We start from the raw sequence: 22,693 nt of genomic DNA on the forward strand, positions 1-22,693 counted from the left end.
TTCCTTCCCTGTGACCAGAACTTAGCATATCCCATGGCTGGGCAGTGGGCTCTGGATAATCTTGGTTAGCTGAGGCTCTTACAGCCAGATACCATCAAATGCAAATGCTAAAGGAAGGAAGCAAAGCTACCATGGTCTTTGTAGTACAGCTGGGGCTGGGGACCCAAGGCATGTAGCATTCAACATAGTGTCGTCCTTCTCAACCAAACCAAATAGCAACATATGCTTCAGTCCCAACTGAATGACATCAGCAACGCATACTTTATATAAAGTGCTTTATTGCAGCATCAGAATAATGAAATCTTCTCTATGAAATTTTGTAGGAATAAAAGACATTTTATATATATTATATATAGAAAACAATAAGCTTAAGGAGTGGAAGCTTAGAGATTCATCACTTAAATAGCAGTGGGCTGGACAGAATCTTTGATGGGATATAAAAATAAACACTTGCTTAATGCCTACTTTTCTCATAGGGCCCCACAAAGCCTCTCGGTGCCTAAGGTGCTTGTGTGAGGAATTACAATGCTTCTTGTTTCTCATGCTCCAGTTCATGCCTGTACGGTCCAAACCATAGCGGCAGCAAGGCAGAACAGACACTCAGCTTCCAACCAGCTTTTGGGGTGGGGGGCGCTCAACCTAAGTAACTTTTCTGCTTGCCCATGGATGGGAACTCCATTTGTTAGAGAAATTATAGTTTCATTTCTGGGGGTTAGACTAGTTGACATACTTAGTATAAAGAGGAGGTGCAAATCCTGGGTAACAGTTCTTATTAGAGGAGCACTTCCTCAGAGAGCAGCCAGTCTAACAAACAAATTGGCTGAGCTATTCAGTCTCCTTCAAGAAAGGCTGTTTGCAGCCAAAGAGCTACCAGATCATGGATATTCACTGGCCCTGGAGAAAGCTCCTGCAAGGACAGACCTATGCAAGGACAGTCAGCAAGTACCTTTGCACCCAGACAGCTATTTTTTTGTCCAACAGCATCCTGCAGAAAAAACATGGAGTAGCCAACAGCCTTGGGTAAAACCTCTAGTCTAGAAATTACTCCATTCTTCTTTACATGTGCTTGATTTGCTCTTTTATTTCCTCTGATGCATAAAATTTGCTAAGTATAGCTATGAACAGTTTCTGCCAGGTTCAGCAACTGAATGTGCAGGGATAAAAGTACTCAGCCTAGTTTCTCTGTGGGAAACTTGGGAGCTCCCAAAATATGCTGGGAGAAACTGCCATTGACCCATGAAAAGCTGAATAAAACCCAGGCAAGACCAAAGCACCAACAGAGAGCATCATGATCCATGATCTGCAGGCACCAGGTATGGCCATTATTAGCACACGTGTGTCTTCCTCCTTTGGAGCTACAATTGCTCACCTGGCCAGGCAGCGAGCCGGAGGAGCACAGGGTCTGCCCATGACTTGCTTTCTCTGGGCTGCCTCTCGCTGGGGACCTGGGCAGACACAGCATAGAGCCAGGCTCACGGCCAGCAGCAGACCAGAGAGGGGCAATGCTGGGTGCTCCCAGCAGTGCCTAACTTGTTCCCATCTCCATGGAGAACTTGGCTTGGTGCTTTTTCCCCCTCTCCAGCAATGGCACGAGTGGTGCTGAGCTGCCTCCTGCCCCCGGGAGAGCTGTGGGTGGGAAATGCAGGACTTTCTGCTGGGCCATGTCACGGGTGCTCCCAAGCACTGAAACCCACTGGTGGGCTGCCAGGGAGCCGAGGCATGGAGGCAGGCGGCTGCTGCCACCCCGCTCCCCCAAGCATCGAGGCAGAGGGGCTGAAATGCACACAGGTGGTTTTCCCCCCGTGCTGACCTCTGAGGCCCACCTGTGTCTGGCTTTAGCACCCAGTGTTCCCTTTTGGGCCAAAATTGCAGTGGCAAGGCAGTCTTGCCAAAGGAGCCGAGGCAGCCAGACTCTTCCTGTCCCACACACCCCCGGATCCATAAAATCCTGCTAAGCCTCCCCCTGCTCCTTCCCAACCATGCAAGCACAAACCCATGGAGAGGGGAGGCCCGGCTCTGTACACATGGCTGGGACAGCCCTGCCACTCCCTAGGAGGACCCACCCCCAGTTTCAGAAGTAGACGAGCGTGTGCCAGGGCAGGTGTGCAGGCAAGAGCAAGCAGCTCTGCCTGCAGCAGGCCAGCTCCTCAGATACAGCATGAAGCCCGCAGGAGCTGAGGCCATTTCACCCTGCAGATGCCCAGCTTCAAGGCTGTATTGACAGATTGTAGAGAATAAAAAGCAGACGGGAGTAACCCCCCATTCCCTTTACACCTCCCATCCCCCGTGGCTCCCTGTGTACCAGCCCAGGCACCCTGGGGTGCAGGACTGCTGCGGGTGGCATGGCAGGGATCACACCGCAATAACCTCCAGCACCCTCGGAAATCCAAGGGAGGGGCCGAGGCACCCCTCTGAGGGGATGAGATGGATGGTGCATCCTGCCTGCTCTGCACAGCACCAGCAAGGAGCCCATGAGCAGGGCTGGGGCTTTGCCAGGCTGAGCCAGGGTGGGAGCTGGCTGTGGCCGTGGCTCCTCTGAGCATGGCTGTGGCTAGTACTCCTTGGCCTCCTGCAGCTGGGAGAGGTACTCCTCCTCAGTGGGGTTGTCTGCACACCGCCTCCCGTTGTTGGGGGGCCGGACGGCGTGGTAGCGGCTCCAGTCACCTTTGCAGAGGATCCAGGGCAGCATGTCCACCTTGTAGTGCAGCTCTGGGGAGAATTCTGTGCTGATGAGGTTGGGGACACCAGCCCCCTTGCCACGGGTGATGAGATGGGTGTGCTCGTCATAGCAGCAATGCTGGGCAGCCAGGGTGGTGCTGTCAAGGGAGAGCATGGAACGCAGGCAGAAGCGTGCCGTTGGCTTGTAGATGTCCAGGCGCTCCTTAGGGCCACTGGCGTCCCGCCATCGGAAGCTCTTGCCCTGCTGCTCATCCCGCAGGTTGACGGCACTGTAGACAGCCTCCAGTGGGTAGGAGCAGGGGCAGCTGGGCAGGTCTGTCAGCACCTTGCTCAGGTACTTTGTGAGGAAGTCACTCTTGCAGTTCAGCCACTTCTCACAGCTGTCCACCTCTGGGAGGGAGGGCACCGAAAGGGTGAGGGCACGTGCAGCCCGCACACTGCTTTACCCAGCTGCCATTTGCTCGCAGCCTTGCCAGCACCACCAGTGGAGCCCACAGCCACCAGGCAGGAGCAGCTAGGCTCCTGGGGTGAGCTGGAGCCAGGCTCCATCCCCAAGGCAGTGACAGAGGGAAGGGGTTTCATGCTGGGGCAAAGCTGCCCCTTGCACAGGCTCTGCCCAGGGCACCCATTGCTACAGAGGCCAGGCTGGCAGCATTCCCCCATGGGATAGGGCATGCAGCAGGCTGGCTTCAGCCACTGCACTGTAGGGCAGGACCGCATTGTACCAGGGCTGTGGTAGGATCTAGGTTTCCCACCACGACTGCTGAAGCCTGCACGTGGCAGTGTTTTGGGTGACTTAGGTCTGGACACCAGATGCAGGAGCCCTTGGCAGAGCCCTCCCCACCAGCCAGCTACACCCACCATGGGGTCTGGTACCAAAGCCCCCAGTGCAAGGCAGAGGCAGAGGCTAACCTGAGTTGAACAGCTCCGTGGTGTTGTCACTTTTGAAAGGTGTCTCCTCTGTGGGGAAGACCATTTCCCCCTCTGCTCCTTGAGAGGGGAAAAAAAAAAAAAAAAAAAAAAAGAACCAGGTGGTCTTTTTCCCCTCTGTAAGAGCACCAGTCACCATCCATCTTCCACCCCCTCTCCCACCACTGCTTTGGTGACATGGCCCTGTGCCTGGAAGGGAGGGCCAGCAGCCAGACATGCAGGACAGACCCGCCCAAGGCTGTGGGTTAAGCAAATCCCAGTGGATGGAGCTGGGTCTTAATATGCCTCAGGAGAGGATTTCAAGCTCCCAGTATGAGAAAGGTGCAAGCAGTTTCACATCAAGCTGGACACCAGCTTTACCACCCCTGGGCATCATGTAACTGCCCGGGGAGCCATGAAGGCCCAGCAGAGCTTTTTCATGGAAACAAACCCCTGCAGTCATTAGCCCAGACCACAATAAATGTAACTAGTTCATGAAGCATGAACAATGCCCAGCCCACAGTGGTGCGGGACCAGCCCACATCAGGGTGCCCAAGCACTGGTACGGCCAAGGGCTCACCAGGGCAGCGTGGCAGGTCACAGGTCCTTGACTCCGTCGCTGTGCAGGCATAGCCACAGGACCGGGTCCTCTTCTGGTTGCCACTGCCACAGGTGATGCTGCAAGGGGACCACGGGCTCCACTCCTCCTCGTCTTCATAGTCTGTACACAGCAGGGGAGAGGCAGAGAGTGGCAGACCTCAGCAAAACCAGGGAGCCAGCAGCCACCCAGGACCTCCCTCAGCCCTGTCCCTGCAATGTCCTTTACAGAGACACAGGGCCAGTACTGCCTGGGGGACATGGAGGTGCCTGGCCATTTGATGCCAAGGGCCAACCCTGCCCTCATTGGCAACTCCAGGGAAGCAGCCCCCAAAGGCACAGCTTTGCTCATGGTTTACCAACGCAGACAGGCATTGCTGCCTATCCCCATCCTCACCAAACCTCCCGAATGCACTGGCCATGATACTGAAGCATCACGTGTTAGCAAAGGTTGACTGGTTTTGGGCTCATGGCCAGGAAGCTGCAGGAGGGAGCTGCTGTGGTGCCCTGGCCTGTCCACCCACCTGCACCTGCCGTCTAGCCCTCTGCAGCTCCTCTCCTGGGGGATGCCCAGGCCTGTGGCAAAGGATTCTGTCACTGGTGTCACGGCAGGGACTTGAGTTGATGGCAGCAGCACTTGCCATTAAACATTTACACTGTATTACTCATTTGAGCGCACCTTTGCTGGAGTCCATGATCCAGTGATTACATGCAAAGGCAGTTCCTGCTGGGATGCTGGCATTTCTGACCTCTGGCAGCCCCAGCTGGGTTCTGGCCTTGCTCCTCAGCACACTTGCTTATTTTTTAAGTAGGAGCTGAGCACCAGCATGCCATGATCCCCTGTGCGGGGCTGCTCCCACTGCAGTGAGACAGGGCTGCGGGTCAGGCAGGGCAGGGGAGGGCCATGCTGGCCTGCAGGGCAGCTATGCACACCCAAGAGGACTCACCGTAATTATATTTTTCTTTAAAGATCCAGTTCTTCTGCCCGGGCCACTGCTGGTCCCAGTCACCTCCCACTCCACTGAGTATGGACTCCTCCTCCTCATACTCTGCTGTGTAATCTTCCTCCTCCTCTTCCTCTTCCTCCTCCCTGTCCTCTCCGTCCAGGTTGTCATCCTCTTCCTCCTCCTCCTCCTCTTCTTCTTCTTCCTCCTCCTCTTCCTCCTCCTCAGCAGGGTCAGTGTATTCCCAGAAGAGGGGCCAGAAGAGGTCCTTGTGGGACAGCCACTCAGAGGACATCAGAGACCAGTCATTGCTTGTCTCCTTCAACAAGTCCATCTCCATCTCAGCCTGAGGATCATCCACCACTTCGATGGTCACCTGGAGGCCAGACACGAGACAGGGAAGTGAGCCAGGGCACATCCCTGGGATGGACCTACCAGCCCATGCACCGGTTCCCAGCCTGAGAGGCCAGAGATGCTTTGGGCTGTAAGACCATGAAATGAGTGCAAGAGGTCTTGCATCATCCACAGGGGCTAGGTAGGGGCAGAGTGGGAGGTGCAGGGGGGCTGGTTGTCACCCATAGGGACCAAAACCACCTTCAGAAATTGAGAGGTCAACCCCATAGGAGCATCTGCTCTTGCTCTATGGAGAGGGGCTGGGGGTGGGGCAGGGAAAAGGCTATGAGCAAATTCCTCTGGCAAGGAGCTTGGCTGTGCCAGCTATTTGCATCTGGTAGTTACCAAGAGGACAGACAGCAGTGGCCACATGGACCCTGCTCACGAGATCTTTCTTCTTAGGGAACCAAATGAGGCTGAGGAACACAGGCAGTGCTTGCCTGCATTCCCCCGTGGCCCACCCAGACCCACTCCCCACCTGGATATTGGGGTTCTGTGCGCTCAGGTCTACGTTGGCTAGCCCTGGTAAGCTCTGCAGGTCCAGCATGAAGGGCAGGTTCTCCTCCCGGCCAGCGCTGCTGGGCTGGGGCACTGCCGGGCTCCTGGCAGCCTGCTGAGCCTGCTGAGCCACCCCGCGGCGCCTGTGCCGCCGTGGGCCAGCCTGCCCGCTCCGCCTCAGCCCCCGCGCCTTGCCTGACAGCGGTAGCTCCTCGTCCCCCACTGAACGCGGGTCGGATGATGCGGAGACCTGGAGAGGGAAGAGGCGGTGAGGACATCTCCCAAGGGTGGCTGTGCAGGGAGCAAAACGCTGCCCAGCAAAGAGGGGGTCTGGTCTTCTGCACCTAACAATTCCTCCACCCCATCTTATTGCAGCATCAGGGCAGCAATTAACATGTTAATTAATCAAGTTAATACCCAGTGGCCTGTGCTGTGCCAGGGCTCAGCCCCACTGCACCTGAACAACCTACAGGTCTGCTCAGGCTGGTGCTTCCCATCCCTGTGACTACCCTCTCTGCACCTCTCTGCTGTCCCATTGCCCATCTTGCCTGGCTTTCTGCTTCCTACTCTCCATTTTTGGCCATTGCTTCGTCCCTGAAGATGGGTAACAGCAAGGGCTGCTTCTGGTCACAGAGTTACTAGAGGTCACATTTTAAAATCATATATATTTACACAAAAAGTTTATAACAAGGACTTTATGACAAGGGGGAAAACCTCACCTAAATAAATTGTTCTGTGGTGCCGGTATTAAGGCAGATGACTTCAAGAAACACAGGTTTAACTGAGATTTCAGTTGCTGCCCAAAGTCTACCACAAAGAAAGAAAGAAACTGCTTGTAGATATAACCCTCCTGCCTTTATCTCCTTGGGAAAGTGAAGATACCCAGCCGAACAGGACAACAAAACTTACTTGCCAGTGCTGCCAATGGCTCCAACTGCTGCTGCAGTGGCACGTGGTGCTTTGTGGCCCGCCCTGCCCAGGAGGTGCAGAGGGAGCGGGCAGGGTGCCTTGCTGGGGCACGGGGAGGTGGCCAGCGAACCCTGCCAAACGGCCAGGCTCGTGCCGAGTTCCCACGTTCCTTGTTCCCGCACGGGCATGAAAAAGCGCGAGTCAAAGAGCCAGCAGGCTCCAGTGCGCCCGAGAAACCGGAGATGGGAACAACTGGCAAAGCCCCCACCCCGTGGCACAGGCCGTCCCTGGGAAGGTCTGTGGGGCCCCACAGCTCAAGGCTGGGAGCAGAGGTGCCCAAACCCCCAGCATCTTCACCAGCGGCTGCCTATTTCTGGCTGCCCAGCTGAAACCCCCTTTTGTTCCCATGCTCTCGCCCTTCATGCCAGCCCAGCCAAGAGCCGCGGGATTAACTAAGAGAGCGGCATACCCCCTCCCCATGGGGGGATGCAGAGAGGCATTTCTACCTGCAATTAGAGCCAGATGGTTTAGGGAAGGACTCCCCTCCCTTTCATCCTGATCACTGGAGCACTTCAAAGGCAGCTGGAGCCTGGCCAGGCTCTCATGAGCACACACAGCCTGTCCCCAGCCCTGTGCCTGCACATCAAAGCCCGCGACCCCCCTGTCCCTGGGGGAGGGAAACAAGCAGCAGGGACGCTGCTGGTCCCTTGGCTGCTGCCCAGAGCAGGCTGGACGCGGGGAAGGGCCGGTGACAGACTTCACCAGATGGGCCCACAGAAGAGAAGGCTGTGGGGAGGACGGAGCCTGTACTGCCTGGCGAGAGCGTTGGGGGATCACCCCTCTCCCTGGCCAGGAGGGCTCCTGTGGCACTGCTGGCAGCAAACATGGAAACAGACAGACCCTTCTGCCTGCACCTTCACTTCCCAGCTCCCTCTGCTCCCATCCAAAACCTCAGTGGTTTTGGAAGGACCCATGGGAAGGATGCTCAGCTCTGCCCCAGCCTGCCTCCCAGTGCCTCAGCTCCTCGCCAGGTTTCCTCTTGTGCCAAAGGACTCTCTGGCAGGGAGCAAGGAGGAGCCCAGGCTGAGCAGAAACAGCAAGAGGGGCTGTGCAGGCAAACCTGGCTGTGTCCCGATGCTGGCTGCACGACACCACCCGCCGGCACTGGGTTTGCTGCCAGCTTCACGTACCCTACGCAGCCCCTGCACAAGGGGCTGCCAACAGCCCTGCAAGGCTGGCACTGCTGCCTAATTTGCAATGAGCTTATCAGGGCTGGGTAAGCTTGTTTCACAGACAACCCAAATTTAATACACGTGGAAAGTGAGGTCTCTTCTAGCAACAAGATCCAAGCTCACCCAAGAACATCAGAGCAAGTGAGCCAGGAACAGACTCCAAGTCTCCAAACTTACACGCAGTGCCTAATTCAGATTTTACGCCCAAACAAGCTCAAGAAATTCAGAGTATTGTTGCCACAGGGAAAATGTAAAACTGCCCCAGGGGAACTGGCTGCAAGAGTGTTGCAGGGCGAATCCCTTGGCTCCCAAATACTCCAGAGGCACAAAGACCTCTGCACAAAGACCAGGGTGTCTGCCCTGGATGGCCCAGAGTCCTTCAGCGACGGTCATACCGTCCAACCCTTCCCTTGTGCTAACGTCTGCATTGCTCTGAGGCTTTTCTGGGTTAAAATTTGTCCCTGCATCAGAAGACATCCCTCCTGAGCAAGGTCCTGCTCAGTGCCCTGCCGCAGCTGGTCAAGCCATGGATTTTAGCAAGGTCCTATGAGGCCCAGTGCTCCCTCCGGGTCAGAGCATCCATGGCACCATGATCCTGATGGGCAGATGTGTCTTCTCCCTGTCAGCAAGGGGCTCCTACCAGCCACACAGGCAGCTGCCCTTGAGGGTCACACTCCTGCCCCATGACACCCACGCTCTCCTCTGCCCTGCCTAGGGAACAGTTGGATAAAGCCATCAAGCCTGGAGCTAAGCCACTGCAGCACATCAGCTAAGGGAAGAGAAGAGCTGGCCTGTCCAGAGTGACCACTCTACTCCCGCACTCTCCACGGAGTGCAGAAAAAAGGCTGCAAACTGTCTTCAGAGCCGGTCATCAGCAGCTCCGTCCTCCTACCGCCAGGGAAGGTCAGTTGCCACCACACCGCAGAAGCAGAGAGTGCAGTGCTGGGAAGCCATCAATATCTTGCAGCCGAGCTCCAGCCTTCTCCTGCAACCAGCCAGTACCAAGCAAAGGAAAAAGCTGAAGAGGGAATTGCCACAGCTCCTTCTGCATACACTTGGGATATCCTGCCTGGCTGGGAATAAGGGTTTCCAGGACAGGAACATGAGAGAAAGTCTGGGGCACCACTTGGGAAAGAACATGCACTTTCCATTTGTGAAGACCATGTTTACACTGAAGGCTGTAAGCAGGACCACACTTGCCTCCCTACCAGCCCAGGAGCCCTTCCCACATAGTCCGGGCTCTCCTGCATGTAGGACTGACCACCTGAACACCCTGGGGCACAAGCTCAGCGAAGGTGTTAGGAAGAAGGAACTTACCGGCAATTCACCCCCATGTCGTGCCTGATTTGAACATAACACAGGTGACAGACTATATGGAAAAGGTGTGGGGAAAGGCCACACATCACTTCTCTAGAGACTGAAGGCTGATATTTTCCCATTTCTAGTCCACAGACCTCTATTAAAATTGCTCAGAAATCTGAAGATGGCAAAGAGAGCAGCCACAAAACCATTTCAAGGGATGGAAAGACCTTTCCAGTGAAAGACTCGTACAACTCAATTTGTTATGTCAAAAAGAGAAAGCAATGACTTGATTTCCCAGTTCTTTAAGGCAATAATCCATTAGGTACCAGAGACTCTCTAATCCAGAACAGAAACTCATAATAGGAACGAATGTGCCCAAGTCAAAGCCAGACAAATGCAACTGAGGAATAAGGATCATGCTTTTAACGCCGTAGGTGACCAACCACAGGAACAAGCTAACAGGGAAAGTGTCAGTACCTCTTGTGGAAACAGTCAAACCCATGTCACTGGGCTCAACACATATGTGCCGCATGTGTGCTAGGCAAGAAATTCAAGGATCTAATGATTTCTTCCGGTCTTAAAATCTGAGATTTTGCTATAAACTTCTCTAAGACTCCAAACTAAACCTGGGTTAAGACAGCAAATGACTGATGTTCACATGCTGCAGCTCTTATATAAAAATTATTAGAGGCATGGCTTCTCAGATCCTACAGTTTAAAAGCTGAGAACACCAACAGACTAGTCCCTGGGCTGTCCTGCCCTTCGGCCACTAGGGACGCCACTATGCTGCCACCACAACCATTGGTACTTGTCCCTCCAATGTGCTCCTCAGCATCTCCGTAGGCACTGCAAGCGGCCAGTAAACCCACCGGCGGTGCTCTTTGTAGCTACATATGTTGCTGAGCAGAGCTGCTCTTCATCATGAGGTTAAACCAAAGACAAACACACTTGAGATAGCTCCCCGGGGAGATGTGCACTGCTGGAGCCTGGGCATCAGAGGTGCAGAGCAAATGAGTCTGCAGCATAGGACAAGCTCAGAGGATGCAGCTTCCATGCACACCTATCCCGAGCCAATCAGCAAGTGCATAAACTTGTTCAGCTTGAACCAGAGAGACCTGTGCACACGGGAGTCAGATCAGAGGCAACATTCGGGCTGTGCTTTGGGCTTGTTAACGTTGCAGTGAAGAAAATGACGTATTTGCTAAAAGCTGCTATTGCACTGGGCTATAATTATAAGGAATGAGGGGTTACGTTGCTTAATCATTACTGCTTGTGTTAGGCTTCCTTTGAACAGTTTACCGTGCTGTACTGAAACAAGAACCCAAGAGAAGAACTATTGATCTTTTCCTGAACAGAGCTGAGTCTACACAAATATCTTCCTACTCTTTCTCCCAAGCTCTCTCCAACACTATTTTAAAATCTGTCCTGCAGTTTGTTGCAAACTTGCCCATTTACGGATTAGCCAAACACAAAATGGAAATCAAAACATTTTTTTCTTTATTACTTTTTCTTTCTTTTTTTTTTTTTTCAATAAAACTTTTCCTTCCATATTCACCTAAATGAGCTGCAAAGATATTGAGAAAGCTTTCAAAAACAATTTCTCTTTGGACTGAAACCAGGAAGGAACAACTCCAGAGTATAAAGCTATGGAAGCAGAGGGACAGAGCTTGGTTGCTTCAGAAACAAGCCCAGCATGTCTTGGGGCAGCTCTGGGGCTGTAGTTTGCAGAAAGGCTCAGGGCAGTTTTCACTGCTGGGAGTGGGAGAAAGGGGAGTTTTTTTCCAGTGCTAACAAGTAACACTGTTAAGTCTCTTTAAAATAAAGGAAGGTTGAACAGCAGGGTAATCAACAGGAACAAATGCAGCGTGCCATGCTGCCTCCCTCCCATAGTGCTGGGCATGCTCTCTCCTTGATGACCCCGCCACAGACGCTGCTCAAAGAAAGGGCTTTTTTAGCCCAGCTGGCTGAGACCTGTTAGCCTCCCAAGGGCTGTAGTTTGATCCTCCCAGCTCATAACCCATCCACCAGCACATAACCCATGCACTGACACAGTCTTTCAGCCAGATGGGAAATCCACTGGACACACATCAGCCAAGTGACCTCTGCTACCCATCAGCTCATCACCTGCTTAATGGATTTCCCAGAACTGTGCCAAAGCACAGGGTGCTTCTAGAGGTGTCAGGAGCCGGGTGGGTACCTATGAGAAAACAGGGAATGCGAAGATGCCACCCAGTCTCTGTTACTGTCCGTAAGACCTCCCAAGCCACAATCCCAACGATCAGACAACACCTTTAGACTTATAGGCAGGTGGTTTAGCAGGAACCATCACTCAGGGTTTTGGCAGGTGAGCTCTAGAAGATCTGCCAGAGGTAATTTAAGGCAGCAGACACCTCCAGCTGCCTCCTCCTTCTGTCTGGGTTTACAGTCCTGCCCGCAAAGGGTCTGTGGCACAAGTAAAGTGCATGACCATGATCTCCCAGCTGCTCTGCTCACTGGTTCACCTCAGGATCAACTTGCACTTTTGCGCTGGTTTTGGTTTTGTTCTTTTTTTAGATAAAGACATAAGCATCTGCCTTTAGGTTTTGGGAGAGCTCTGCAAGTGTTCATGGAACAGACAAGGTAGTCAGTTATCACGCTTGCGTAGGCAGATCTTGTTTATGACAGACCAGCAGGAGCCAGGAGCAAACTGTGGGCTGTGCAGATAATTATTACACCCTCATGATTATAATTTTCTCACAGTTATCAAAATACTTCAGATCATATGGAATCACTCTCTTTTCTAATTAGCTTCATCCCATCTGTCTTGAGTAGGGAGCTGCAGAAGGCAGCATCAAAAGCTTCCTCATGTCTCATTTATTTTCATGTCTCACATTTATTTTCATGTCTCAACTGTGACAACTGTAATCTCAAAACTCCTTCCAAGGTCGGTGACTCGGTTGCCACTGAGACAGAGCCAGCCCTGGAGGAGAAACCACAGCACAGCGAAGCAGCAGCACACAGCAGAGCAAGGAGCAAGAACACAGCCTAGTTGACTTTGTGCAATACTGAAAATGGGGCGGTTGGCCAGGCTGCTGTCAGTGCTCCTCACCGTGCATCCCTGTTCGCACGGCCTGGCCGCTCTCACCACTGCCAGCTCTCCTGCAGGCACACTGAGGAGTAACTTGCCCATGGCATCCTCAGTCAACTCCCCAGGTCACTTGTGACACCAGAATGACAAGCAGGAGCCCAGTGGCTTCTCACCTCTTGCCACGCCTGGCTGTTGCCCTCCCCAGTGTTGCATGCAGGTGCTTCTCTACCATAAATATATTCTCGCTTTTTAACACTGAGGCAAATACTTTAAACCCCCATTTTGCAGACAAAGAAAACGACCTGCCCCAGGTCTCTCAGGCAGCCTGCAGCAAGGCCAGGAACAGATGCAGGTCTCCCATGTTGTACTTGGGGGAAGGTCCATCACAGGTCAGTTTCTTCCCCTGACCTGCCCCCCAGGAGGGACTGCTCTGCCTCCCACACAGATGAACCACAAAGGCCTTGCAGCGGAGATGCTGGGGCACCTGGTTAGCACCACTGACATGTCCCAGCACAGCACCCGGGACTGTCCTTGCACTGGAGACTCTGCCCAAGTGCACAGGTCCGAGGGCCAACCCTTGGCAGGTGGTGCCTGCCGCAAGAGGCCCAGGCAAGGCACCTCTACTTGAGCAGGAAGGTAGCCCTGAGACGTCTGCTGCAGCCAGGCCACCTGGGAGCTGCTCAGATACAGCACAGCAGCAGGTACAGGAGCAGGGCCCCAGCAGGGACTGCACAGAGAGGTCTCCTGGAGAGGTGAACAGACACACATCCATACCCTCTGGTGCTCTCTAGTAAATGCTCCTGCTAGGGCATATGTTTTCTGTTAACATAGTTGAGCTGTAATACGCATAAGCTCTTAATGCATCGGACTGAGTCGCTGTTAACTTGTTCCAGCTCCAAACCCCATGTGCTTCAGTAACCATTAACTTGTTCCAGCTAATGATCCACATTTGTTAGCCTGCACACCGTAACCCTCTGAGTACTCCAGCTGCTGCTTCCTTCTCTGCTGCAGCCCAGGCAAAACTGCAAAAGGAGAAAAAACCCCAAATATAGCAAAGCAAGTGCAGAAAGCAGAGCGACCAGACCAATGCCAGCCTCCCCTTGCCACCCCAGCTTGCTAGAAGAGGTTGCAGCTTGGGGGGACATAGGGCAGGAGGTGACACAAGGGGCACCCACTCCCCACGTCCCATGCAGGGTGCACAAGCTACCCCTGCCATGCAGGCAGCAGGGCAGGGAAGGCAGCTAACCAGAGAGATGTAAATCCATCAAGGATCCCTTCAACAACAGTCGAAATGGGCACCTGAGCTGGATTTGGAGCATCTCCATGCCCTGCCTGGGAAGGGATCCAGGCAGAGATGCTGCATCTCGGCTTCCTGAAGGGGCAAAACTGGGGTGACTCACAGCCAGCAGCCCCTGCCCCAGTTGCTTGGCTGCAGCTTCCCAGCTCAGGGCCGAGTTTGGCTCCCCTCCCCTCCCCAGCTCAGTGGCAGGATTTAATGACTCCTGCACATCAGCATGGAGCAGAGAAAGCATCTTGGGGTAGGGAAACCTTCCTCTCCAACCCCAGTTTGTGTCGTTCATAACTCACTTGTTCATAAGCCTTTCCAGGACAGTCTCTGCTACTTCTAAGTGCCTCACCAAAAAATAATTACTTTTTTTTTCCCCACCAGATGGGAGCCTGAAGCTTGCAGGGCTGCAGAAGCAAGTCAAAAGTCATAGGAAAGCTAGGGCACATCTAAATGGGGAGCCCCACTTCCCCAGCATCTTAACCCCCAGTTGACCCCTTCTCTTCCCTTTGGCTGGTCACTTCCCAGCGGGACCTCAGCTGTAAACCCAGGACCCATCCCCAGGGTGGGCACAGACACGCAATAGCCGAGCTGTAATCCCAGGTGTGGGGGAAGCCAAGCTGACTCTGAGACGTCCACAGCACCTACCTCTGGGCAGCCCTGCATCTCCTCCACTGGAGGCATGATGGGGGCCATCCTGTGGATGCTTCCCAGGGGAGAACTAGACGCTCCTCTAAGGCAGATGGTTGATTTTTAAGGAGCAGCCAGCTTAACCATGTAATACAACCACAGTGTACCCGGAGGGGAAGGAGGGGGAGGGAACAGTGGGCATGTAGACATCTGTACAACACCTTGTCTCACTGGAGGTGCTGCATGGCACAGCACAGCTGGCCTCCCCGGGATTCTAGCTCCTGTGGGTGCAGCTGCAGGGGAAGGGAAGGGCAGGGAGGGCAGCAGAAGGGAGCACTGAAGCAGTGGGTAAGAGGGGAGATCCCACGGAGGTGAAGAGGTGTCAACCCTCTGCTGTTGGGGCACCTCCTGCAGCACCTCCCAGCCATCCCGCAAGTACTATCCCCTTGCCCAGCGAGAACCTTGGGGCTCAGCTGCCAGGAAAGAGACAGGTCTGGCTTGCTTGCCCCCAGACTCAGGCTGCCAGGGCTGGGATAGAAGCTGGCTACCTGAAGGGTACCATACCCATGCCATGTGCCAGCCTTCCACTGCACGCTACGTGATGGGGGCTCCTTTGGCTGGGGATGTGTTCCCAGCCCTGCCTCACACCCCCAGTCCCATGCGCTAGATAAGGCCCTGACAGACCAGGCCAACCAACAGCTCCTAATCCAAGATAAATTCATGCCTCACCATGTCTTCCTGCCTGCACAGGCACTTCCTGGCTGTCTGCAGCCAGGTTCCCACCTCATGCCCGTCCAGCAGCGCCAGGGACCAGCAGAAGACAGCAATTTACTTTTTGTTCCCTTTGAAGCTGTATCCTTCCCCCGGAGCCCAAACCAACCTGCAGCCCAGGAGGCATCAGTGCCCTTCATGTCATGAGCCACCTGGGTCTCAGAGGCAGGTAGGTCACCATCTTTTTGGTGTCTTCATCTCATAAGTACTGAGATGAAGTATATCTCATTACAGCTCTGAGTGGAAGAATATTTATTCATACTATGGAAGACAAAGGATTCCTGGCTTGCATTTCCTACCCATAGCACACTGACAAGAGGAAAGCTGGAATTAATCCCAGCACACTTCCTCCATTACCTTGGTGGGCTTGGAGGGGCCAGGGTTGGAGGCATGATGAGTCCCCCAGCCTGCCTGTCTTTAAGAGAAGGTCTGCAAGAGCCAGACACTTTTAGGAACCCAGAGAGAGGGCTGGGCAATGCCCTGTGGAGCGATTTATGCCTAATCTCTTCCCCTTACATGTGCCTTTTACAGGAACCCCTTTGACTGTGACAATGGGAACAGCAGACCTATTTGTGCAGTGAAAAGGGAAGAAGCCCCCTTGTTGGGCAGCTTCCCTACACCCGGCTCCCCCTTTGTTTCTGCTCCTGCCTCAGCCCCAGGGCGGGAGGGTTTTCAACTGGTTGACTAAGATAATTTGGCACTTCTCAAAAGGAAATTTGCTACAAAGGGCGAAGTACCTCCCTGCGCACAAAGAGCCCCTTTCAGAGCGGAAGGATGCTTCACTGCACGTTTTGTACCCACAAATCCGACCTCCACCAAGGACAAAGCCAGGGACAAGAACGCTTAATTGCTGAAGAAATGAAAAGGTAAAAAGCACATCCGCAGGCAAAATGACTCTGCTACTGACACAGCCCGCAGTGGCCCTGGGCATCTGGCTGTGCAGGCAGCCTGCACCGACCCAGTCGCCCACCTGCACCCCAGCTGAGCCCTCCCGACAGGGTGGCAGCGTGGCAAGGTGCCCCCACGCAGGGCAGACATGGGTGACAACACAAGTTGGAGATCCACAGCAGGGCAACATGGCTCTGGGGAAAGCAAGATCCTCTTCTCGGCCAGACAGCCCAGGGGAAGTCAAAAGGGACCGAGAGCTGTGGGGAGGCACAAGGGAGGCTCCTGCAGACCTCAGTGCCTGCACAGGCAGGAGCCACCCCTGGGCTCCTGCCAGCCCATCACCGCAGTTGCCTCCCCAGGCAGTGTGTCTAGGCTACGCTAGGGCTCCCAAATGACAGGGATAGCCCGACTGGAGTCGTCTCCTGATAAACTTCACTCAAGCCCAGCTGATATTTCCCTTTAACACTTTTTGTCTAGTACAGCCACATCACATCACCTTGGAGCTCCTTTACTCTCCACTTGCTGGCATCTCCAGCCAGGCATCACGTCACTGCTGTATGTTTAATTCTTAAGCACACCTCTGCACTCAGACTCCCTATGCACAGGGCAGGTCAATTTAAATCAACGGCTACCAATGATCTTTAATCAGCAAGCAAAACATCTTCGCGTAGACCTTCATCACTGCCTGATGTAACCAGTAAATAATACACACTGTTATTAATTTCCTTATTTCTCAGGGGACAGGAGCCAGTGATACCAGGTGCTGTACAAACCCACTGATTTGCAGTCAACTACAGCCCTTATGCTACACTTGGTATTTTTTTAGTTGCCCTCCGTTATCCCTTATCACAGACACCAGGTTTGCTTTGCTTGTAGCCTCAGACCAGGGGAAGTCCAACAGCAAGTTCCAGCTTGGATTCTCACCCTGTCCCCGTCCCAGCCCTGCAGTAACACCCCCGGGTGCCTCAGGGAGCTCGCTGCTGTTGCTCTTGGCCTCCTCTCAGAGCGGTTCTCTCCTGCAAAGAAGCACCCACCAAGCCCACCAGAGCTGGGCTGGTGGCTTGGACCCTCCATAAAACACTGCTGGCTTGCTCTGCTGCACCCCATCACCACCAGGACGCTCACTACCAACACCCCCATCACAGTTACTGCTGGTGCTATTATCTGTATGCAGTTACTGAAGTGGTTGTGCCGGTTCACACAGATCTAATCACTTCCAACGTTTACTTTTCTAGCGTGTTAGAACATTAGCTGTTTTCTATTTACTAGAAGAGCACTGAAACCGACTGGTCTCCGCCAGAAAGAATCCAAACATCTATTAACAATACTCAAACCCAGTACTTTGAAATCCAGTGAGTTTATCAAAACATATTATGCATTTAAACCCCCTGACTTCATAAACAGAGCATTAAGCAATGTGATGAGCTGTCCCACAAGGTTTTCCAAGTATTCAGTTACCCAAATTTGAAGAGCTGCTGGTGTGGGTCAGAGCTTGGACCTGCCACATTTCTGCCCACATCAGGGTACGATGCATCCAACCTGCAAAAGTGCTTCTGAAAGCCCTGCCGTACACCTGCCTGCTGCTGTGGGGCCCACCTGCCTACCCAGGCATTGCCAAAAAGCCTCCAAATGAGCAGGTGTCTTCTCTCATTAGATTTAAGTCACAGTTTGGACAGAAAGTATTCTGCCTTTTCAACTTCCAATCAAAGAGACTGAAGAAACAGACAATATTCTTGCTACATCTGTCGCTGGGTTCAGCGTAACTCAGGCAAAGCTTTTCTGCACGGTATCCCCGGTGACAAAATGTATATGCAAGTGCTTGCTCCTTCGGTAATGGCTGGAAGTAGCAGATCCTGACTGAGGTACAGGGCTTTGGGACATACCAATAAGGCTATCACCCAAAGATAAAGCATGTGTTCCCTCCATCCTACCTGCAATTAGAAGACTTTCTAACTCAAAAATTTACTGAAAGCCTTAATGGTTTTAATATTTCTAAATCATTTTAGCATAGAAGTGCAACTCTGAGGCTCAGCACAGATTATAAAAATTCCCATTCAATTCTAAACCGAGGAAAAATGGTTGCTTTAAATAAAGATGTTAAAGTAAGTCCAAGTTATGTAACTGTTTAATGATTTTGATTGTCTATCTGCCTTGCTCTGTCATTTCTATTTTTCTCCTCCCGGCCCCCTTCATTCTACCCACATCTGTAGGGCATTACCCATAGTGTAACCAATACTCCAGCTGTGGCTGCCCTGCTGCCATAGAGACAGGACCTATCAGCGCTGCAACAGGAACCATCTGTGCATATGACCCAAAATCACTCTGGATTTTTTTTTAACCACCATACTGCTGCGCTTGTGCTCTCCACTTTAGTTCAAACAGCCAGGCAGGAGTACTCCAAATTCTCCCCCGCATGCACCAGAAGTGGAGGATTTCCTCCCAAAACGCAGCTAGAAGACACATGCCAATACCTACAGCTTTCTCCCTGCTGTGAGAACTGTGCAGCCAGTACCCTGAGAGATGCAGGCTGTGCACAGGAGCACCAACAGACACCCAGAGGAATCCATTCTTCACCTTCCTCCTTGCTCCTGACCTCCATGCTCAAACCTTCGCCTATAAACTTCTTGTATGTTTGAATTTCTGCAAGAAGCAAAGGTCCCGAGGACAGAGGCTGTGCTGTGTAAGTGCCGTATGTGATCTTTGGCTGGCCACACAACGCTCCCCATTCAAAGCCATTCACAAACTGGGACTGGCAGCAGCTTGTCCCGCTTCCTAATGTGTTTTAGACGTCAGCGATCGCACTCTTGCAGGGACCTGCACAGCTTCCCAAGATGCAGTTTGTCCCTATCGTATGCCCCCTGCCACAGGGCTGCAATACTTTCCTGGATTTCAGCATAAATCCTTATTCCCTCTGCAGCCAGAGCCCAAGCACACTCTACCTGGCATTCGCCTGGCAAGTGAACTGGCATCTACGACTGTGCTTGAAGTTTCACAAGCGAAGTACAGCACCGACACAGTATTACCAGCGCTAGAGCACATAACATCCCCAGCAGCCCTGTTTGCATATGCTCATTCCACACTCCTGTCAAAACCATTACCAGGCTCAACTGGTGGTTCTTGGCCGGGCACAGCCCATTCCCTCTCTTGCCCGCTGGCCAGGCTTGCCCTGTGACAGATTCCTTCTTCACACTTGTTCCCTGGATTTCATGCCGGAATGGAGTTCAGTGCATCCGACAGGAGATGCCGGCATGACTCCTCCACAGTTCAGCACTGTGTTTTGGCAATAACTAGCAGTAAGGTATGTTCCCATCTCTCAGCACCTCCTCTGCCAGTCTGACTGACTCTGCAGATCAAACCTGCTGCTTCCCATACTGCTGCGTATTGCCAACAAGAGCCGCGCTGCTCTTACCCTGTCCTGCTCAGCCTCCTACCACTTTTCCCACTTACTCCTTTCACCCACTTTCAGAAGTAGCATTCTTCAAAAGGGTGTTTTTTAAACACAGCTGCCTGAACTACTTTTTCTCCAGAGAACAGTTTCAAGATGGAAACAGCTTGTTTTAACCGTTCAGTTTAACCATCTTTCTCATTCAAACCCTCCTCCTTGCCCTCCTGATAGTTTCTTTCTTACACGTTCCCTTCCTGTCATCCCCAACGGGTCCCACCAGCTGGTTCCCAGTCTGACCAGTCTCTCACTGCTTGCTGAAGTTTCCCGTCCAACACAGGCTCTCCGAACCCAGCACTAGCCAGGATGCGGCTCTCGGAGGAGCGAGAGGTGCAGCCCCGGCCCGCAGCCCGCCGGCCCGGGGAGCGCTGGACCGGGCGCAGGCCGGCGGGATGAGAACGGAGCACGAGCACGCCGGAATCTGCCCCGGGGTCGTCCCAGCGGGAAGGAGAGATGGTGGCTGAAATCCGTCACGTCTTATTTTTGTAGTAGCGGAGTTTTGGAGTTCCTGGCAAGCCACCAACCTTGCTAATTTTACCCAGGTCGGGTTGTGGCCGGACTCCTCTCTCCTCCGAGGGATGTTGCCCCCTGGAGGCAACGGATCTTCCCGGGCACTGGGTCGCGGCACGTTCGCCCCGATCTCAAAGCACCTAAACCAGCCCCTTCGCTGCAGGCTCTGTGCAATGCAAGGACTTGGGGCTACCCGAAAATCCCGGAGACCGGGAAAGGGCTCTGCCCCTCGGCGAGTGAAGAAAGAGCTCAGAAGAGGGGAGGCACGGAACCCTGCTTCTTCCCGCTGCTGCTTTCCCACTCGGGGCAGCCTGGCCGCGGGGACGCGTGTGGGATGCGGCTCCCTTCGGGGATGCACAGCCGCCTCCGAGAGTCCCGCTGGCCGGCTGGCTGCCCTCCGCAGCCTTCGCGGGCACGGCAGAGGCTGAGGAGGTTGAGGGGAGGTCGCCCCAGCTCCCTCCCGGCTCTCCATCCTTCCCCAAAGGCTGCCTTACCTCTGCCAGCTTGGAGCCCCTCTCCTTTGGGCTGTTGGTGCGCTGCTTCCTCACGGGCAGCCCTCTCACCGCAGCCAGGAAAGTCAGAAAGACGAAGCCGAGGATGAGCACGACTTTCCCTCTCATCAGAGGCATCTCTCTCCCCCGCTCGCCCCACCTCGCACGGCCAGGGCAGGCGGCCCGGCAGCACGCCCGCCCGCAATACTACAAAACCCGTCCTTCTTCGAGAAAGCACAAGAAATAGGGATTTAAAAAAAAAAAAATATATATGAAATATCGCAGACGGGAAGTGCAGTCCCCCGCGGGCAGGGGCAGGGGCCGGGGCCGGGGCAGGGTCGGCCGGCCCGGGCCGCTCCCTCTGATCTCTCTTGCAGTGTGCCGAGCACGTTTCGGTGTCGCTGCTCCCCCGGGCTCGCCCGCCGGTGCCACTGATGCTGAAGGATAACTCTGAAAAGCTTCACAAGCGTGTGTAGGGGGGCGGGAGGGGGGGGGGGGAAGAGGTCTTCGCCTCCCCACCCCCCTTCCTAATCCCTTCGGCAATCTGATTTCTTTTCCTCCTCTTCTCCTCCCCCCGCCGAGTCACTCCCGGTGCTGTCCCGGCACCGCAGGCAGCGCCGGGCACCGGAGGGCGGGCGGCCGCTCGCCGCGGAGAGGCTCCCCCTCGCATGAGGCGCGGCCAAGCCCCTCCCGGGCGAGCGGGGCGGCAGCCGGCCCAGGGCACGGCCCGCTCGGGGGCCGCCGGCGCTGCCAGACCCCCCCCCCCGCTCCCCCCGAGCGCTGCCCCCTCTGGGGCGCCGCCGGCCGCTCCTCCCCCCGCCGGCAGCTGCATGGCCCGGGCGGCCGCCGCCCCCCGCCCGGCGGTGCCCGCGGGGTGCTGCCCCTGCGGCGGTGCCGCCCCGGGCCGGCCCGCGGCCCTTTGTCCCGCTCCCGGGCGGCGGCGGCTCGCCTCGGCGGCGCCGGCCTCGCACAAGCGCCGCGACACCGGGCGCTCCCCCTCGGGGGAGCCCCGCCGCAGCGCCGGGGCAGCGCCCTCCCGCCGAGGCGAGGCGGGGCGGCCCCGGGCTCCGGCGGCCCCGGCCCGGCCGCATGAGGCGGGAGGACGGAGGCGCCCGGGATGGGGAGGGGGGAGCCGGGGCGCGGGGAGACCGCCCAGCCGCACCGGGCGCTCGGAGCGTCCCTCCTCGCCCCCGGGGAGAAAGGCTTTCCTGCGCGGCGCCGGATCCCGCCTGCAAAGGCCGCCCCCTCCCCTCGTCCGAGCGGGGACGGGGCCACCCCCGCCAGGCAGAAACAGGCCTCTGTGCTCCCCGGTGAAAGCTCTGGCTGTTCCCCAGCTGTGGGAGGGAGTTTGCATCACTCAAAATAAGGCTTTATTCTCTGATCTGCTCTCTTCTGCGCCAGCAGCATCTTTTCTAGTTCCCAAAGCCCGCTGGAAATACGGTGTGGCTGTTTACTTGGGGCCTAGAGAGCATCTTTTCCAGGATCTCCACAGCCATTCATCAGCCCCTGAAGGAAATTATTCAGGAAAGACACTGAAAGAAGGTTTTGCAGCCCACTGATGAAAAGTGGCAGTGCTGGCACAGACCCCAGAAAGGGACACCTAGCAGGGAAAAACTAAGTCCAACATTTCTACAGCAGCCGTAGCACAACTGTGCAAATCACCTGGGGCCATTTGTGCACCCACAGATGAAAACAGGACCTGCAACTCCTTTTCAAATACCAACATCTCCTTTATGCCATCTTAGGGCTGAGATGAATGGAAGGAAATATTCAAAACAAGGCTCAGACTGCAAGACAGATGTGAGGTCATGAATCCCAGGCGAGATGGATCAAGAAGACCTTTCAAACATCTCATTAGCAGCACGACAGCTGACTCGAACAGCACCCAAGAGCAGCAGCCTGGCTTCTGAGCAGAGCCAGCTTTACATGGCTAGCACAGAGCTAGGCGGGTGCGCGCAGGAGCGCCGCACGTCAGGAACAGCCGTAACCTCTGCAGATCTGGCTCTCCACAACAGAATAAGCTTCTCTAGACTGTGCATCAGGGCTGTTGCTGTACGATGGACCCGAGACCCATAAGGAACGGCTAAGCATCCATCTCACAAGCACGGTTTCCTGGCACTCAAGTCCAAGGCTAGAGGGGGACACT

General features: G+C 54.6%; 1 protein-coding gene across 2 annotated transcripts; it reads right to left on the reverse strand.

Annotated features, from left to right (window-relative positions):
* Positions 1 to 258: 258 nt before the first annotated feature.
* ISM2 (isthmin 2) lies at positions 259 to 21,837 on the reverse strand. Of its 2 annotated transcripts, none has more exons than XM_064460488.1 (6): positions 20,551 to 21,837; positions 6,001 to 6,270; positions 5,133 to 5,505; positions 4,169 to 4,309; positions 3,592 to 3,663; positions 259 to 3,069 (listed from the first exon to the last, which is right to left on the reverse strand). In XM_064460488.1, the coding sequence occupies exons 1-6, from the start codon at positions 20,683 to 20,685 to the stop codon at positions 2,552 to 2,554; spliced, it is 1,509 nt and encodes a 502-aa protein (XP_064316558.1). In that variant the 5' UTR covers positions 20,686 to 21,837; the 3' UTR covers positions 259 to 2,551. The 2 variants fall into 2 exon arrangements, with proteins under 2 accessions (XP_064316558.1, XP_064316557.1); XM_064460487.1 differs by having other exon boundaries at positions 3,592 to 3,669; positions 20,551 to 21,834.
* Between the last annotated feature and the right edge of the window lie 856 nt (positions 21,838 to 22,693).

This window comes from Phalacrocorax carbo, chromosome 9 (genome assembly GCF_963921805.1).
Source record: "Phalacrocorax carbo chromosome 9, bPhaCar2.1, whole genome shotgun sequence".
Classification (NCBI taxonomy): domain Eukaryota; kingdom Metazoa; phylum Chordata; class Aves; order Suliformes; family Phalacrocoracidae; genus Phalacrocorax; species Phalacrocorax carbo.

Excerpts from the sequence above, each read along its gene's own strand:
- ISM2 (XM_064460487.1), bottom strand. The coding sequence starts at position 20,685 with ATGCCTCTGATGAGAGGGAAAGTCGTGCTCATCCTCGGCTTCGTCTTT. Across the intron at positions 6,271-20,550 it reads GGGGCTCCAAGCTGGCAGAG|GTCTCCGCATCATCCGACCC; the intron begins GTAAGGCAGCCT and ends TTCCCTCTCCAG. Across the intron at positions 4,310-5,132 it reads TAAAGAAAAATATAATTACG|ACTATGAAGACGAGGAGGAG; the intron begins GTGAGTCCTCTT and ends TGCTGTGTACAG.